The sequence below is a fragment of the Falco biarmicus genome, chromosome 1 (assembly GCF_023638135.1).
Source record: "Falco biarmicus isolate bFalBia1 chromosome 1, bFalBia1.pri, whole genome shotgun sequence".
Taxonomy (NCBI): Eukaryota; Metazoa; Chordata; class Aves; order Falconiformes; family Falconidae; genus Falco; species Falco biarmicus.
Window position 1 is genome coordinate 10,714,764 of NC_079288.1, and position 16,700 is coordinate 10,731,463.

The 16,700-nt window shown below is 56.6% G+C and overlaps 1 protein-coding gene and 1 long non-coding RNA gene across 2 annotated transcripts; both read left to right on the forward strand.

The window, feature by feature from the left end:
- The first annotated feature begins 410 nt into the window (after positions 1-410).
- On the forward strand, positions 411-3,346 carry LOC130143831 (uncharacterized). The gene is made up of 2 exons (XR_008819887.1): positions 411-1,026; positions 1,607-3,346. It is a non-coding gene; the product is annotated as an uncharacterized LOC130143831 (long non-coding RNA).
- A 1,865-nt stretch (positions 3,347-5,211) lies between these two features.
- On the forward strand, positions 5,212-16,305 carry LOC130154922 (TBC1 domain family member 24-like). The gene is made up of 7 exons (XM_056351644.1): positions 5,212-5,254; positions 7,108-8,143; positions 8,451-8,609; positions 10,690-10,753; positions 12,205-12,300; positions 12,992-13,268; positions 14,143-16,305. The coding sequence occupies exons 1-7, from the start codon at positions 5,212-5,214 to the stop codon at positions 14,286-14,288; spliced, it is 1,821 nt and encodes a 606-aa protein (XP_056207619.1). The 3' UTR covers positions 14,289-16,305.
- The last annotated feature ends 395 nt before the right edge of the window (positions 16,306-16,700 follow it).

The following is a 16,700-nucleotide window of genomic DNA, read 5'->3' on the forward strand; positions in this document are numbered from 1 at the left end:
GCGGGATCCAGAGGTGCTGGATGTGTGGTGCGGGATCCAGAGGTGCTGGGTGTGCAGGGTGCATGGTGCAGAGGTGCTGGGTGTGCGGTGAGGAATGCAGAGGTGTTGGGTGAGTGGTGCAGGGTGCAAAGGTGCTGGGTGTGCAGGGTGCAGAGGTGCTGGGTGTGCAGGGTGCAGAGGTGCTGGGTGTGCAGGGTGCAAAGGTGCTGGGTGTGCAGGGTGCAGAGGTGCTGGGTGTGCAGGGTGCAAAGGTGCTGGGTGTGCAGGGTGCAGAGGTGCTGGGTGTGCAGGGTGCAGAGGTGCTTGGGTGTGCAGGGTGCAGAGTGCAGAGGTGCTGGGTGTGCAGTGAGGGATGCAGAGGTGCTGGGTGTGCAGGGTGCAGGGGTGCAGGGGTGCTGGGTGTGCAGGGTGCAGAGGTGCAGGGTGTGTGGTGCAGGATGCAGAGGTGCTGGGTGTGCAGGATGCAGAAGTGCTGGGTTTGCAGGGTGCAGAGGTGCTGGGTGTGCAGTGCAGAGTGCAGCGGTGCTGGATGTGTGGTGCGGGATCCAAAGGTGCTGGATGTGCAGGGTGCAGAGGTGCTGGGTGTGCAGGGTGCAGAGGTGCTGGGTGTGCAAGGTGCAGGGGTGCGTGATGTGCAGGGTGCAGAGGTGCTGGGTGTGCAGGGTGCAGAGGTGCTGGGTGTGCAGGGTGCAGAGGTGCTGGGTGTGTGGTGCAGGATGCAGAGGTGCTGGGTGTGCAGGATGCAGAGGTGCTGGGTGTGCAGGGTGCAGAGTTGTTGGGTGAGCGGTGCAGAGTGCAGAGGTGCAGGGTGTGTGGTGCAGGATGCAGAGGTGCTGGGTGTGGAGGGTGCAGGGGTGCTGGGTGTGCGGTGCAGGGTGCAGAGGTGCTGAGGCAGAAGGAAATCCTTTCTGGTTTAATTTTGCACGTCGATGATGAGCTTTGAACCCTGTGGCAGCTCCCAGGGCACTGACGGTCTCCTGCATGCAGCTTGCACCTGTCTCATGCCGTCAGAGCACCCATGTATCGGTATTGTGGTAATAATATTATGGTCTGGATTGAAATATACAGCTATAAGCACAGCAGTGGGGGAACATTCAACCCAAACTGTGCCAGGGGAGCTTTGGTACAGCGGGTTGGAGAATAACTGGGACAGAGAAAATTAGGTAGAGAAAGCGCGAGGACACAGGCAGCGTCCCCCAGGCTTGGGTATCCCCATGCTCTCGGGGACCTGGGAATGGCAGAAAGATGCTTGGGTCAGGAGCAAAACTGCATCCAAGCCTGCTGCTTCTTTCTGATTTTACAGGAGCCCTTTTTCATCTTCCAGAGAAGCACAAAATACACTGGAAGATGCGAAGATCCAGCCCAATGACAGGACCAGTTGCTCAGTGCTCAGGAATTTTCCCGGCCTCTGTAATTCTATGAAATAAGAGCCCTGAGTGTCAGAGTAGTTTACTTCTGAGTGGTGAAGTCTGGTGGGACCGGACAAATGTTGGGATGGGGGAATCAATCCTCTGCATCCCAACAGCATTACCCCCGTGTTACTGCACACCAGGATCCACTAGTGATTTGCAAGTTAAGGAAGGAGTTGCTTTCTTGTTTTTTCAAGGTTTTTGCACCAGCGCTGAATACCAGTGTAACAGAAGAGGATGGGGAGCCTCCGCGCTGCCGCCTCAGCCAGGTCACTGCTGGGACTGAGCTCTGACATGCGCCATCCAGCACCGCGTGGGACATGTCCTGCTGCCCCATCTCCCAGAGGGCTGCCTGCTCTAGTTAGCACCTCTGCAGCACACCCACCCTCCTTCCTCCCTCCTTCCTCCCCTCTTCCGTCCTGCTGCCTCCCCCCTTTCTCCCTCCTCCCTTCCTCCTTCCTTCCTCCCTCCCTTTCTCCTCCTTTCCTCTCTTCTTCCTTGCTTCTTTCTCCCTCCTTCCTCTCTCCTGCATCCCTTGTTCCTCCCTCCATCCTCCCTCTGTCCTTGCTTCCCCCTTCCCTCCCTCCCTCCCTCCCCTCCCCAGGTTCACATGAACCCAAGGCTGAGCAGCAGGTCACCCTGTCCCTCTCCCGCTCTGGGCTGCAGCTCCTGACGTTCAGGTGTCACTTCAGAACACCCCAGCAGTGCTGCCCACTGTCCCCCTCAGGCGCAGCTGCTCCAGCCCCCCGGGCTCCCCATGGCCTTTCCTCCCAGCCTCCTGCCTTTCCCTTCCTTAAGGCAGCTGCTGTTTCCCTTCCCCAAATCCTCAGCCCCATCCCCTGTCCCTGCCCATCTCCAGATGACAGTGGCTGCCTCCCCCTGCCCTCCCCAGCCCGCGCTGGTGTCCCTGTCCCACTCATCCCTGTCCCTCATCACTGTCCCTGTGCCAGCAGCAGCAGGCAGGGCTGGGCTGCCGGGAAGACACCGTCACACTGGCCAGTGTTGACGCTGTCAATATTTTGTTTGCAAAGGCTGCGAAGGGCTCTGCAGTAACTGGCCGGTGGGCGCAGGCTCTTGCTTTTGCAGCAAGCTCCTTCCAAGCCCAAAGAGCTTTTCCCACACCTGATCCACCAGGATTTGTCCTCTCCTTTTTTTTGGGGGGGTGCTATTGATGATGCAAGTCAATGCAGATGCAAACATCAGTAGGCGTGCTTGAAAAGCAGCAGTGAGGCACTGGCAGCGATGTTTTATTGCCCTTGTAACATGGGGCTGCTACTGCACCGCTGTGGCATGTCACGATAACGAGTGCGTCCTCGCCAGCGGATTCACAGGTGGCTGCTGTGCCCACTGTACTCCCCATGAGTGCTCGGAGCAGCACCGAACCCGCTGGGATGGGGTGGCTGTCAAGCCAGGAGGAAGAGGAGCCACACATGCAATGGGGAGCAAGCTCTGCCAGAGAAATGCTGCCCCCGGGGCTGGTTTTGTGGGGTGCTGAGCACCCCCCGGCATCACTTCATTTCACATTTGCTCTGCTGCAGCAGCTGGGCAGGGCTGGGAGACATGGCTGGGGGGGCAGGAGGGATGTACCCTCCCTCCTGCTGCGGGACAGGGCTGCGGCACAGGGACTGAGCCCGATGCTCAGCACCGAAAACCTGTGGCCGAGGAGGGCTCACGTGCCAGACATGTCCTGGGCACCAAGGGGAGCAGCATGGGCGCTGTGGGGAGCCCCGCTGGCCCTGGTCCCCCAGTGTGGACTGCGTCCCCAGGCTGGTGGCTCTTGTTACCATCGCTCACCCGAGCCAGGCTGGCTGCTCTCGTGGGCACGGAGCATAAAACATTTATGGCCTTCAGCCACGCTGTTCATCCGGATCCAGCACGACCTCTACATATTTAATTTTTTTTGCCATTAAAAACGCATGAAGAGATGATCCATTTCACGCCGTCCCTGATTCACTTCCATCTCCTGTCTTGCTGTGGAGCAGAGCATCTGCCGGGGAGCAGGGTGGGCAGGGGGCTGCGGGGGGCTGCGGGGGGGGTCAAGCTGCTTTGAGCTGGAAGGGAGAGGCAGCCACTGCCCTAGAAAAAGCAAATGAGGGGAATGCAGCTGACAAGGTCCTGGGAAAGGTAGCAGGAGCTGCTGCTGTGAAAGCCTGGGCAAAAGGGTTTGAGTTGGAGAGAGAATAAGCCCTCCCTCGACACTGGGAACCAGAGTGGGGTGTGGCGTGGGGACCCCAGGAGCAGAGCTGGGGGGCATCACCCCCCGCTTCGGGTGCAGCACATGGGGTTGAGCCACAGTCAAGCACACAGACTGACACTGGGTGCAGATCAGGAGCTTCCCACTGGGAAACAGCCCCTCGCCTCCCACCCACCCAGCGCAGCACCCTGGGGGGCCCTTCGCTGACACAGCCCCTCAACCTGCTTCCACAGGCTCCCAGCTTCCCAGGAGCAAAGGCAGGAGAGGGATGACAGGACAGCCGTGCCACTCCTGTCAGATTTTGGCACATCGTGGAGGTGATGCTTTGTCCAGAAAGGAGAGGGTCTGCAGAGGGACCGCTCTAGCTCAGCAGATACCCTGAGACCCCTGGTGCGGCAGGTGCCCAGGGATGCGCTGCAGGTGCAGGCAGACCCTGCAGACATGCAGGCAGGGAAACAAGGCAGGAACAACCTGCACTTGCTGTTATCACAAGAGAAAAAATCCGATATTCTAAGGGGAAAAAGAAAAAAAACTTGAAAAAATTTAAGATGCCTATAAAAATGCCCTTTTTTATGTGCAGCTGGAACGGTGAGTTCTCCAGGTAGCAATGCTTGATCGGTGCAATGTTGCTGGCAGCATTTCTCAACTGTTTGAGGGTACCTTTCCTTCAAGTCAGCTCTTTTGTCTGTGAATACAGCATATGGTCTGTAATTCCATATCGCATTTTGAAGCTAAAAGTCAGTCAATAGCAACCATTTTCAGGGGGACAGATCGGGAATGCTGGAGCACCACAACTGTGCCTGCAACAATCATGCCCTGTGCTCCCGCTGGGCAACCGAGTACGTAGGAGGCATGGGGTGCTGCAGGGTGCAAATCACATCACCCCAAATTTCCCCTGGTGGTTTTGCCAGCCGGTGCTCAAGTAATGTGGCAAACACAGCCAGCATAGCCCCAGCGCACCCATCCCCAAAGAGCGTCCCCAAGGGTACACGAGCCGGTTGCAGAAGGACATGATTTGCTCCTCATGGCCCCAGTCTCTCCCTTTCCTCCTGGTTCCTGGCACTTGCTGCTCACATGTTTCTCTTTCTGACTCCTCCGGGACCATCCAGCGGGAAGCGGTTTTGCAAACCCACTCACTGTGTTGACGTTTCCATTGTTCAAGGGCAGGCGACGGCTGCAGCGGCCCCACCCCGCCACCCCCACCCCCCCCCTGCAGGACCCTCCCTGCCCCGTGACGCTGGTGAAGGGGGTGAACCCCAGAGTGGGAAAATGAAGGTTATACTTGGGGAAAAAACATTATTAAGTTTAATGGTTGTGTTGCTGGTTTGATGGTTATCTCATCCCACGGGGTGTTTACATCCCCTTCCCCAGCCTCGGTGCAGAATTGGGGTGGGAAGGGGCGACGTGGGCATGGGAGCTGCTCCACCCCTCACTGTGTTTACCCCAAATAAACCTCCTGTGCCAGCGGGCTGGCACTCACCTTAAAAGTCAGGGCAGGTGATGGGGACAGAGGGGACCCGGCAGCGGCGTGCACCAGAGCCAGGGCACATGCTGCAGGTGGGGCTCAGCCTGCCCCGCTCCCCGGGGGGGGCGGCTGGTGGCTTCCCCATGGCCAAGCCGGCCCAGGGCGAGAACACGGGCACCGGGCAAGGTGAGTGAGCTGCAGCCAGGGCAGCCGCACGTTCGTGCAGGGGAGGATGCAGGAGGTTCTTGCTGGTCCTGCTCATGCCAGGATCACATCCAGCTGAGGAGAGGGGCTGGAGCAGACCCACATTTCCTTCCCCATCACCCTCAGCATGTCCCAGGGCAGGCAGAGCTGGAGCCACCAGCCAGCACCCTGGGTCAGGGCACCAGCGGCTGGGTGGGCTCAGGATGATGCTCCTCGGTGCTTTGGGCAGGGCAGCACCAATGGTATGCGGCCAGCTGCAGGGACAAGGTGAATTTGGGGACCACGGTGGTGCAAACAGCCCTGCTTCAGCCCCAGTGTTCGTTTTAGCCTGGTTTCTATGGCTAGAAGCCTGCGTGGCTGCACTCTGGCTCTGTCTGTTCAAAGCAGGGATTCAGGCTGAGCAGCAACCCGTTAAAACGGCTGCCCTTTCCCTGAACCAGATCTGGACCTAATCTGCTGATTTTGCTGAGCTTGAGCAGGGGTCAAACTGAACTGGAGAGCAGGAGCCACAGCCAGACCCAGCATGGGAGCAGCCCAGGCACCCGGACCCCCTCGATGTGCCACCACGTGCTGCCACACACAGTACACAGGGCTGGGACCACGCTGTCCCCCCGCGTCCCCTTGGGGCCAGAGCAGAGGCTTGGTTCAGTGCAAATCCATCCTAGACTCCCCAACCCAACTGAGCGCATCCAAGAAAAATACATCAGAGAATTAACGTGTATGCTAATCAACTTTATTCTTGCCAATTAATCACCGCCCAGCAGAACTCACCCACGCAAAGACAACTGTCTCCTTGTAGAGGGTCTGGAGCTGAGCTCTCCTGCAACCCCAGGGAAAATGCCACTTGCTTCGCTCTAGGAGGAGCTCAAACTCTGTTCTTCCCAGAACAGGGCTGGCGGCTGCCACAGCCCTGCCACGGTGCCATTGTGGGAGCCTCTCCAGGGGAAGGGGCTGGGGACCTTCTGCCTCCAAGAGGCTTCCCAGATGCTCTGCAGACCCTGCGTGTTGTCCCTTGGATGGGGTCTTTCCACGTGTATGGGGGCATGCAGGAAATGGGGACCCTTTGGCATCCCACAGATCATCCCCACACCCCACAGACCATCCCCACACACCTGGTGAGCCCCTTTTGCTGCAGCACCTTCTCTTTGCACCTTCTCTCTGGTACCCAAGTGGCCAGAGGGATCAGGAGACTTTTTCAGGAGGCAGTAAGAGAGAGGGCAGATACCCGAGGCTGGCTTTGCCTGCTCTATCTGGGCTTGTAGCAGCCTGGTCCTGGGCTGCCAGACCTGGACAGGACATTGCCCCCTGCCCTGCTCTGTCCCTGGGTGGTGACACAATGCAAATGGTCCCTCTCAGCTCCAGCATCATTTGTGCCCCCACTGCCCGTGATGCTGGGCTGGGACTCAGCTGCTCATTATACTCAGTGGCGTAACGCTGCTGTCCCATTGTTATCCCCAGGGAACCGGGACTGTGTCCCTGCTTTCTGCACCTCCCTCTCAGCAGGTCACAAGCTGGGAATTCAGGGGCTTTTTGAGGGATGCAAGGCTCCTCACAGTGTGGAGAAACACCTCTGACACCCAGCTGGTACCTGGCCCCATGCTTCCCTGAGCCCCTAGGCAGTGGTTTCACCCAGAGCCGGAGCCAACATGTGCAGGCAAGGGCAAAGTGAGCAGCTCCAGCCAGGCAAAGCCTTCTGAAAACCTCCCCTTGGCGTGGGGGGAATAACTATTGAAATACAAGACATTGCTGTAAGACTTCAAAGCGCCATCAGCCAGGGTGAAACGCTGTCAGCTGGGGCACTGAAGCGTGTTGAATAAAAGGTCTTTGTCCTACAGAGATGTTTGGCTCATCTCCAGTCACCATCGTGATCACGTCCGAAGCTGACACCTGGGACATCGACGCCTCCTCTTGTCTGGGCTGTGGACAGTTCGTGGATTGGGACAGGATGCCAGACCCGGAGCAACAGGCACATATCCCCCGAGACATCCTCAGTAAGCCCCCGAAGGAGCTGAAGAAGCTGGCAAGAGAAGGCTACTGGGCAGCGAGCCGCGCTCTCAGAGCTCAGGTCTACCACCAGCTCATCCAGCAGGTCGCCTGCCGGCTCGTCACCCCAGATGCCCTTGTCTACAGGGACGTGGCCAGTCGGCTCTTTGGGAAGCCAAGTGTGAGCTCCCACCCTTTGCCTGAGTTCCTGGAAGGATGTTCCATGCCCACATACTGCCTCAACCTGGAAGGGGTCACCGCCTTGAAGAAGATCCTCATCTGTGTCGGCAACCTTTTTCCCGACATAACCTACAGCCCAATCCTCCCCTCTCTGGTGGCTCTGCTGCTGCACTACAGTGAAGACGAAGCTCAGTGCTTTGAGAACATCTCTCGCCTCATCGCCAGCAATGCTCCCCACACCAGCTACATTGACCAGTCCTTCCTGGCCCACCAAGCCTCCTGCATGACTTTTGGGGATCTGGCCAACAAGCACTGCCCAGCAGCTCACAAACTCATAGCCAGCACCTCTGAGAACGTCTTTGAGGTCTACTCTGAATGGTTGTCATGGCTCTTTCATGATCTCCCCTTCAATTACGCCATCCGTGTCTTTGATGTCTACCTGCTGGAGGGGCAGAAGGTCCTCTACCGCATTGCTCTGGCCTTGCTGAAGCAGTACAGGCTCTCAGTGACCACTGCCGAGCTGGAGGAGACCGACATCAAGGCAGACCTGCAGGCTTTTGTGCAGAACATTGCTGAGCACGTGACTGTTGACAAACTCCTAGAGAGAGCCTTTGGCATCCGGCTGTTCTCCCGCAAGGAAATCTGGCTTCTCCAGATGGCCAACAGGAAGGCGTTAATGGAGAGGGGCATAACCATGGTGCAGAGAAGGTAAGGAGAACTCTCTGTTTGCCAGCTCTTGGGGCTGAGCAGACAAAATATGAGTTACAGTGGAGATACAACATGGGGGGGGGGGGGGGGGGGGGCTTCAGGTATCTCCCGCAGCTTTGGCTGTGCTGGGTGCCTCACAGCCCCTCATAGGGGACCTTGTCAGGAGGCACTGTGCAGTCAGAGCTAGAGATGTTAACAGAAAGCTCATGATGCAAAAAGCGTGACAAAATCTGATGCATGGGGGCTGCACCCCTAAAAGCAGACAGGCACCCCAGCTTGGCCATAATGGATGTCCTCCCTCATGCAGGCAGTCCTTCCACCTGGCTGTGGACATGCAGAACTTCAGCTCCAGCATTGTAACGGCTCAGGAGATGCGCATCATCTGGTCCTGGATCCCTGAGCGCTTCTCCCTCTTCCCCCCGCTGCTGCTCTTCTCCACCTCAGAAGATGGGTGCAGCCTGCAGAGGTAAAGACTCATCTGCCCATCGGGTCAGGTTGGGTCAGACTGGTGAGGAGTAAAACTGGGTAGAGGTTGGTGTTGTAGAAAGGAGCAACATGTCGTGTCTGTGGGGTACATCTGACATCACCTGAGGGTTCTCGGGTTCGATTCAAGATCTTGAATGTGGCCTGGGCCAGTGCTGGCTGTAGGGGAGGGGGTGAAGCTCAGTCAGATGGCAATCAGCAACTCAGCACAGGGAACATCGAGCCCTGCACATGTGCTGTGCAGGGGAACATCCCCATCTGCCACGCCGTGCCAGGCATGCTACAATCAGCCAGGGCCAGCCAGCACGCCATGCCCAGGCCAGGGCTCCAGCTCCCTCCCAGTGGTGCGGAGCACAGGCATGCTGCTGGATGCTGCAGTCAGTGCTGTGGCTCGAAACTGAGCTGGGAAATCAGTTTGCCACTGACTTCCCAAGCTGTGAAGCAGCAAAAGCCTTCCAGTGGGCTGAGGCTGCCTTTGCAAGAATGTTTTCAGGCAGGAAACCCAAACCTGCTCCTCTGCAGGAGCATGTTAAGCTGAGAGGTTGCAGTCACAGAGCAGGCAGAGCTCAGGGCAGGGGCAGACAGTGTGTGGGTACACCCTGCAATGAGGAAGACATCAAACGCTTGAAACACAAGTTAAGAGAGCCCAAGCATCATGGCCAATGCCCCAAATTGCAATAGAAAGACCAGTGTGAGCACTGGAGACAAAGTAGAGCCCAGTGATGCCCACTGCCACGGTCATGGAGCAACGGGTGCGGTGGGAAGCAGGGACATCCCCGCAATGCCCAGTGCTGGAGCACTGCTCTGCTGAGACGCAGCTCACGGCCGGCTGGGAAGGGATGCCAGGCTGTCCAGGGACTGGATGCTGCCCATGCCGCTCTGGTTCTCAGGGTGATGTTTAAAGGTGGGGCCACGATGGCAGCACCTCCGTTAGCACCACGAGCATCACTCCCAGCCCATGAGAGGTGAGCAGGCACCCATAGCACAGCGGGGCAGCCCCACCCTGGGAAGCACAGCCCTGCACCTTCCCAAGGCAGCAACGGGATGCAGAGCCCAGATTAGGAAACACATCCAGATTAAAAACAAGGTCATTTGGGAAACTCCCCCCAGGAAGCATCCCCCCAGCCCAGTGCCCCAGGGTAGGGGTGGGAGGATTTAATGTTTGGATTTATCTGAGCTATTACCTGCTTCACCAAGCAAAAATGATGACTTGAGAAGTCTCATAAGCCAACTCCCTCCATTCCTGAAATGAAGCTGCTGGAGCTACACAAAATCACAGAATCATAGAATCTTTTAGATTGGAAAAGACCTGTAAGACGATCCAGTCCCTATTAACCTGTTAGCTATTTTACCATAGTAATGCAAATCCTTGTTCAAAGCTGTTATAATAATTTCACAGAAATAACCACACACTGAGCTAGTAAGTCTAGTTTTATGGACCACATATGAAACTCGAAAACTAATGTATTTCACAGAGTTATCTGCTCTACATAAACATGCAAACTGAAAGCCTACTTCATAGAACCGCTAGACAAAAAGATTTTATTTTAAAGTGATAACTAAGAAAGTAATAATTTTCTCAGTGATTCCACAAAAATCTTACTGACGGCTTATTGTTAGACTTTTGGGCTGCTCTTTTCTATTTTACAGTCTTCTTACTCTTACCATTTCTCCCCTGGAAAAATGCAACATTTTAAAGTCAGTTTGCTACAAAGGTGCTGCAAGATGCTGGTTAGTTGAAGAATTCAGACAGTACATGGCACTACAGAGTTGTTCTGATTCCCCCACTTCCTCCTCCTTCAAAAAAAGGGAAGAAAATAAAGGCTGAGTTTTCATAGCAACATAGCAGCAATAAAGGATTGTTTGATGACAAGTTTCTGCTGCTGTCCTTCTGTGAGCTCCCTTGGGCCAGCTGCTGGCACAGCAACAGGCTGAGGGGCCACCACCGCTCCCCACTGTCCCTTTACAGCCCAGTGCTCGCCGCACGGCCAGGCTCCCTGCATGGCATGCTGCTCCTGACCCCCAGACCGCCACTGATCCAGCCTCCTTGCTCATCTCTGCAGGTTTTACACATGCTGTGAAGGCTACGAACCGACGGTGCTGCTCATAAAAACCACAGAGGGGGAGGTGAGTATTTCCCCAAGCAGAGTAGTGGGCTGCGCTGGTGCAGCTGTGGGGAAGGGGAAAGGGTGGTTGACCACACTGGCACTTGTTGGAGCAGCTACAGGGCTGTGTGGTCCCTCTCCTGCCCTGCCTGGGGTCAGCCCCAGCCCCCAGGAGAGAGCAAACTGCACCTAGAGTCACCCCCAGCACCAAGAACCAGCTCAGACACCAGCTAGTCTGAAGTGTGCTGCTGGGGGGAAACAGGGGGTCAGTGAGGTGGAGAGAGTTCACAAGTGATACTCTTTTATTGTAAATACAAGCTAAATCATTAAGTCCTTGCTAAGCAGACTTCCCTGAAGTCAGCAGATGCTTTGCATGAGCCAGGACTTGTTTTCAATGCATTAAATGCAAGGATCTCTCTCTGACTGCAAGAGCAGACACACAAGGGAAATGGAGGAGAAATAAGGACAACTTCCACAATATTTGAAAGTCGTGAAATAACTGCAAAACCCCCTGAGCCAGACCTCTTTCTGGGGACTCTGAGAATGGCTCATAAACCTGTATTTTATGTCTCCACTCGTCATCAAACAGCGGGGGCAAGTTGTGTAAATTGTTCAGGCATCCCAAAGATTTATTGACCTACCAGTCCTATTTGCCAAGCCTGACACCTCAGCGTGGTGCGGAGATAAACACCCTGCTACCCCCTAGGGCCTTGTGCAGACAAGAGAAGGTGACTTAGAAAACCTTGTTTCCTACACGTTTTAGCTCATTTTATCCCTTAGCTAGCACCAAGGACAGGCATGAGGTCCCACCTCTCACTCATGACCCTTCAGCCATGGTCAAGTCAGGGATGTCCACGCCAGGATCAGGCTGACCGTGGGTGGAAGGACCCCTGGGCTTGGTTAAAAGCCTTCTAGGTCAAAAAAAAAAAAAAAAATGGTTACCGAAGCCTTTGCCATTTTAAACCACATTTTCTCTAAAGTATCATAAAACAGGTGACCACCTCGCCACTGTCCAGGGGTCACCTGAGGACAAGGACCTCCTATAGCCCTTCCACAGCATGATGCAATACTGTTCACACCATGCTTTGAGCCGCACAGTTGCTCCTTTCTCTGGCTGGGAGCTCGCTGGGCTCAGTGGGAGGCACAGCTCCTGCTGCTGGGGAGCACACCAGCACCACCGAACCGGCCCCCAGCTCACCGCAACCACCTCTACTGCAATGGAGCAACCCCCCCCCCCCAGCAGCCAGAGCCCCCCTTAAGCACTGAGGCTGAGTGGACTCACGCCCAGAGCACCAGCGACTTGTCAGCACAGGATTTAGCTGGCACAGCAGAATCTGGCTCTCCGATCCCCCTGAGGCCCTTGCAGAGCCCTTGCCCTCCTGAAGACACGAGCAGTGGCTGGTGTTTCTGGGCTTGCTCTGGTCCCAGCCGTCTCACCTGCTGACGGCTGCCTCCCTGTGCTCTCTCCCAAAGGTGTGCGGGGCATTTCTCTCCTCTGACTGGAGTGAAAGGAAAAAGAGTGGGGCAACATCAGGCTTTTTTGGGACAGGGGAGTGCTTTGTGTTCACTGTAAGTCACATTTTATTTCTGGGTTTACACTCATGGGTTTGTCTGGTAATTGCTTTTTCCTTTATCCCTCTGACAACTCAGGGCATGGTGGCACCGAGCTGCTTCCTTATCACGGTCCCAACTGCTGCCCCTTAGCCCTGGCAGGAGGCAGCAGCACAGAAATTGCTGTGCTGTATCAGAGAAAGAGAGAAGGAACTCCAGCCCCCGAGGCAATGTGCAGTAACCCTGGGTGGGTCTTGGAGCATCCTCCCAGGATGACAGCAGGGCAGCATGCGTGTCAGGGTGGGTTTCTGCCCTGTTTCCTTGGGCAGCTCCTGGATGGAGTACTGCCAAAGCAGCTCTGGCATCCCTGCAGAAGGAGCAGGCTGAGTTGGTCCAAGAGATCCTGGGGGCAAAGTCCAGCATTCATCCAGTACCCTGCCAGCATCCAACCAGCACCCACCTGGCAACATCGGCACTGCAGGTTTGCCCATCTCTGGCAGTGCTTTGCAAAGACAAAACCAACTTCCCAGCCACAGCTGCCTCCAGAGCAGCCCTGGCACTGCCAGAATGCCCTGTCCCTTCCCTACCCCAGGTCCAGACCTGGCACACAGCATCTGGCCCCGACCCACTGGGCCAGGCAGCACTGTCTCTCCTCAGCAACAGAGATGCCCCAAAGCACAGGGCTCACCACGTTTCTCCTGCTTTCCAGGTGCGTCCTGAGACAGAGAGGTATGAGTGGGTGTTCATCAAGAAGCCAGAGCTGGCCAAAGCTGTGCCACGCTCACGCCAGCGGTCGCCTTCCCCCTCTCCTGCATCCCTCCTCGGCTCCTCCCTGGAGAGCTGCAGCACCAGCTCGAACCGTCTTACTGTGCCCACGCCACAGAGGAAAGGCCGTCTCTCCCCATTTCTGGCCATCAGGCATTTCCTTCTGCCTTCCAAAACAGCTTCCATGTTCATGTCCGGGTCACAGGAAGGGATCGTTATTGGTAATGACCGAATGGTGGGCATCCCCCACTGATACACTGCTGCTTGGGCTGAAAAGTTAAAATCTGAGTTGCCTGTAAAGGCAAAGACCTCCTGGTTTAGGATATCAGTTTAAAGTCAGGCAAGTTGAAGTCAGTCACCTTAAATTAGCAGGAGTGCCAAGCTGCACAAGAGGGAGGATGCTCCTTCTGAGAGCCCCAGAGGGGCTCTGCCAGCCAAGGGGGAGCAGCACAGCCCAAACCTCCTGGTGAGGTTGGCACCCTTGAGGCTGGGTGTCCTTTCCCAGCTCTTCCCTCCGTTTTGCGTAGGATGCAGAGGAGATGTAGGTGGGGATCAGCCCAGGGAAGGGCCAGACACAGTCACCCAGAGCAGATGTGCCGGCTGCCTGCCTGCGGTGCTGTCTCCCAGGTCAGGCTTGAGCATGGAGGTTGAATCTTTGTGCCCCGCCACCACCGAGGTGGGTTCAGCAGAGGACTGCAGCAAGTCAGAAATGCCTGCAGCACTGACAGTTGCCTCTGCCTCCCTTCCAGCAACCCCCGGGAACAGGATCAGGACAAGCCTGGCTGCAGGGATGCAAGGAGCTTTACTTGTTCTCCAGCTCTCCAAGTAGTTTAATAATTCAGCTTGTGCTGCCAGGGCAACCTCTCGCACTGGCTGCTCTGCAGATAGCTCTCTGGAAGCTCTGCCTCCACGCTGATATCCCAATTAGCAGAGAAGGCAGTCAGGGCATCCCTAGCCCAGCGCTGCACTGTGGCCAAAGGACAGAAAGCTGAGAGAGGGGTGCAATCCTGAGAGACCTCATCGGCTGCGCCAGTGCCCCTGCTTGGGCAGTGGGATGGGGAGAGCAGAACCTGACCGTCTTGCTTGCATTTTCAGGTGGAGGGGGAGGCCAAGCTCTGTCCCTCGACACCAACCTGCTCTGGGGGCACACAGAGCACTGTGAGACCTTCGACAACCCTCCACTCTGCCAGGAGAACTTCAAGGTGCAGCTCTTGGAAGTGTGGGGCTTTCAAAATGCCTAGGTCCTGTGGGAAACAGCCCCTCACCGCACCGCACAGAGACGGGGACTGCTTGCCATTCTGGCCACCAGCCCAGCTGCCAGCTGTGGTCTCTGCCAGCAGCACCACAGGCACCTCCTCTCACCATCCTCCCCTCCACAGCCAGCCCTCATGGTGGTGCGGAGAGAGGGCAACACGGTGCCAGGAGGGCGCTGCCTTCGGGGACATTTCAGGTCCCTTCCAACAGTTTGGACCCAGCCCACTCCACCCAGTCTGTCCCGGTTTAGGATGCTGGAGGGGAGGTGAACCGGTCTAGTTTCTTACACTTCCCTGGCTTGTTTGCAGCTTGGGGCTCAACAGCAAACCAGTGGTACTGCAGCACAGGCAGATTATACAGGAATTCTAAGCCTAGGCAAAACCCAACACCAAGGCACAAAGCTGACCAGAAACACTCTCAGACCCCACTTCGCTGGGGTCCCAAGCCCAGTGCCACCCTTCAAGCCATATGCAGAATTTTGTAGCCTCTGCAGGTTATCAAGACTCCCCTGGGATCACAGACCGATCACCATCCAGCACAGTGCAAGAGACTCTTTTTGTCCGCAGTTGAAACTGCTGATCAGTGATTAACAAAGTCCTGCCTGGTGCTTACACACTGGCAGCCAGCAAGAACCCCCAGCTGTGCACCTGCCTCATCATTTTTGTATTAAACTGAGGAGCTATATTCACTGCAAAGGGCTGACCTAAGACTGCGAGCAGTGAAAACATATGAGCCTTAACCAGTGGGCCCTGACTCCCTGGGGTCAGGACAATGGGAGATGTGCCATTTTAAAACATGAAACGTGAATGTAGTTCAGTCAGACAAGGCAACCCTCGCAGGAGGCTTGTAGACCATAGAGATATTCTGGCTGCAGGATGAGAACATCTCCCACATCCAAATATACTTTCCACTTGTGGTTTTATCACTCATATATTCCACTTCTTGAGCTATTCAGAGCAGGAGCTATCGTTGCCTTGGTGCCTGCTTCCAGTGATGGCAAGATGACTCGGGCAGGAGCAGATGATGACAACAAGCTCAGACAAAACCAGCCATGTGGCAGACCTAGGAGTTACTTAGAGCCTTCAAAGGGTATCCATGTAAGATGAGGAGGTGAGATGCAGCCTTCCGTGCCCTTGTGCCTGGCCTTTGCCCACAGAGCTCAAGTGAAAAAACCCCACAGAATTACTCTTTCCCTTCAGTTTAAAAGGTCTGCTTGGGTGTCCTCAGTATGTATTTCTTTCTGTGATCATGTCCTGGACTTTCTCCCTGGCTGAAAGCTTCCCATGGGATTCCCTCTCCCTTCCCAAGTGGCTGTTTCACCTCTCCACCCAGAGATGTACAGGATGCAGGAGACGCTTGGAAATGCACAGCCTGTCATTAGCAGCCCAGCCTGACCTCGCAGCAGCCTTCAGAGCATCTCCTTGCAAAGAGCAAGCGCGCCCCACGTACTGCACTGAGGCACCGGACGCTGGGTATGCGCGGTGCGGGTGCTGCTGACACGGTGGCTGGGCCCGTGAGCGCCTTCAGGCCATCGGTGCTGGGTACCGGCACGTAGTGAGCACCTTGGGGGCACGTAGCGAGCGCCTTTGGGGCACATAGCGAGCGCCTTTGGGGCACGTAGCGAGCACCTTTGGGGCACGTAGCGAGCGCCTTTGGGGCACGTAGCGAGCATCTTTGGGGCACGTAGCGAGCGCCTTTGGGGCACGTAGCGAGCGCCTTTGGGGCACGTAGCGAGCGCCTTTGGGGCACGTAGCGAGCATATTTGGGGCACGTAGTGAGCGCCTTTGGGGCACGTAGTGAGCATCTTTGGGGCACGTAGCGAGCACCTTTGGGGCATGTAGCAAGTATCTTTGGGCTGTCAGCACTAGGCACCAGCACGTAGTGAGCACCTTTGGGGCGCATAGCGAGTGCCTTTGGGCCATCGGTGCTGGGCACTGGCACTATGCACCCACCGCAGCCCAGCGCCACAGCCAACACCAGCTGCCGGCCATGCTCCCTGCCTGCCCCGACAGGCACCTTCGCTATGTCTGAGAGGGACGCCACACTCCGTCCTTCTCACACTTGATTCCGTTACTGAATAAAGTTCGAAACTCTTGGAGAATAAAGAAAAAGAAGCCCCTGAAACCACGCAGGGGAAGCAGAGGGGGCATGTAATGGGGTATAATGGGATCTTCCACGTGTCGTGCCGCCACCTGCCCACAGCGGGGCCAGCGCAGACCCGGCCGCCCCCCGAGGGCTCTCGGTGCGGGTGGGAGCGGGTGGAGCGGGCCGGAGGACGGCGGAGGGCAGCACCGGGACCCGGGGCGGCAGCCCGGCCTTCCCCCCTCGGCGTCCCCGACCGTGCGGGCCTGCACCCGGGCCCGGGGCGCCGCGCCTTAGCAGTGGTGGCCACCAGCTGC

Bases quoted from the DNA above. Each gene is read 5' to 3' on its own strand.
- LOC130154922 (XM_056351644.1), top strand. From the start codon at position 5,212: ATGGCCAAGCCGGCCCAGGGCGAGAACACGGGCACCGGGCAAG. The intron at 10,754-12,204 runs GTGAGTATTTCC...TCTCTCCCAAAG, and splicing joins TAAAAACCACAGAGGGGGAG to GTGTGCGGGGCATTTCTCTC. The intron at 13,269-14,142 runs GTAATGACCGAA...TTGCATTTTCAG, and splicing joins ACAGGAAGGGATCGTTATTG to GTGGAGGGGGAGGCCAAGCT.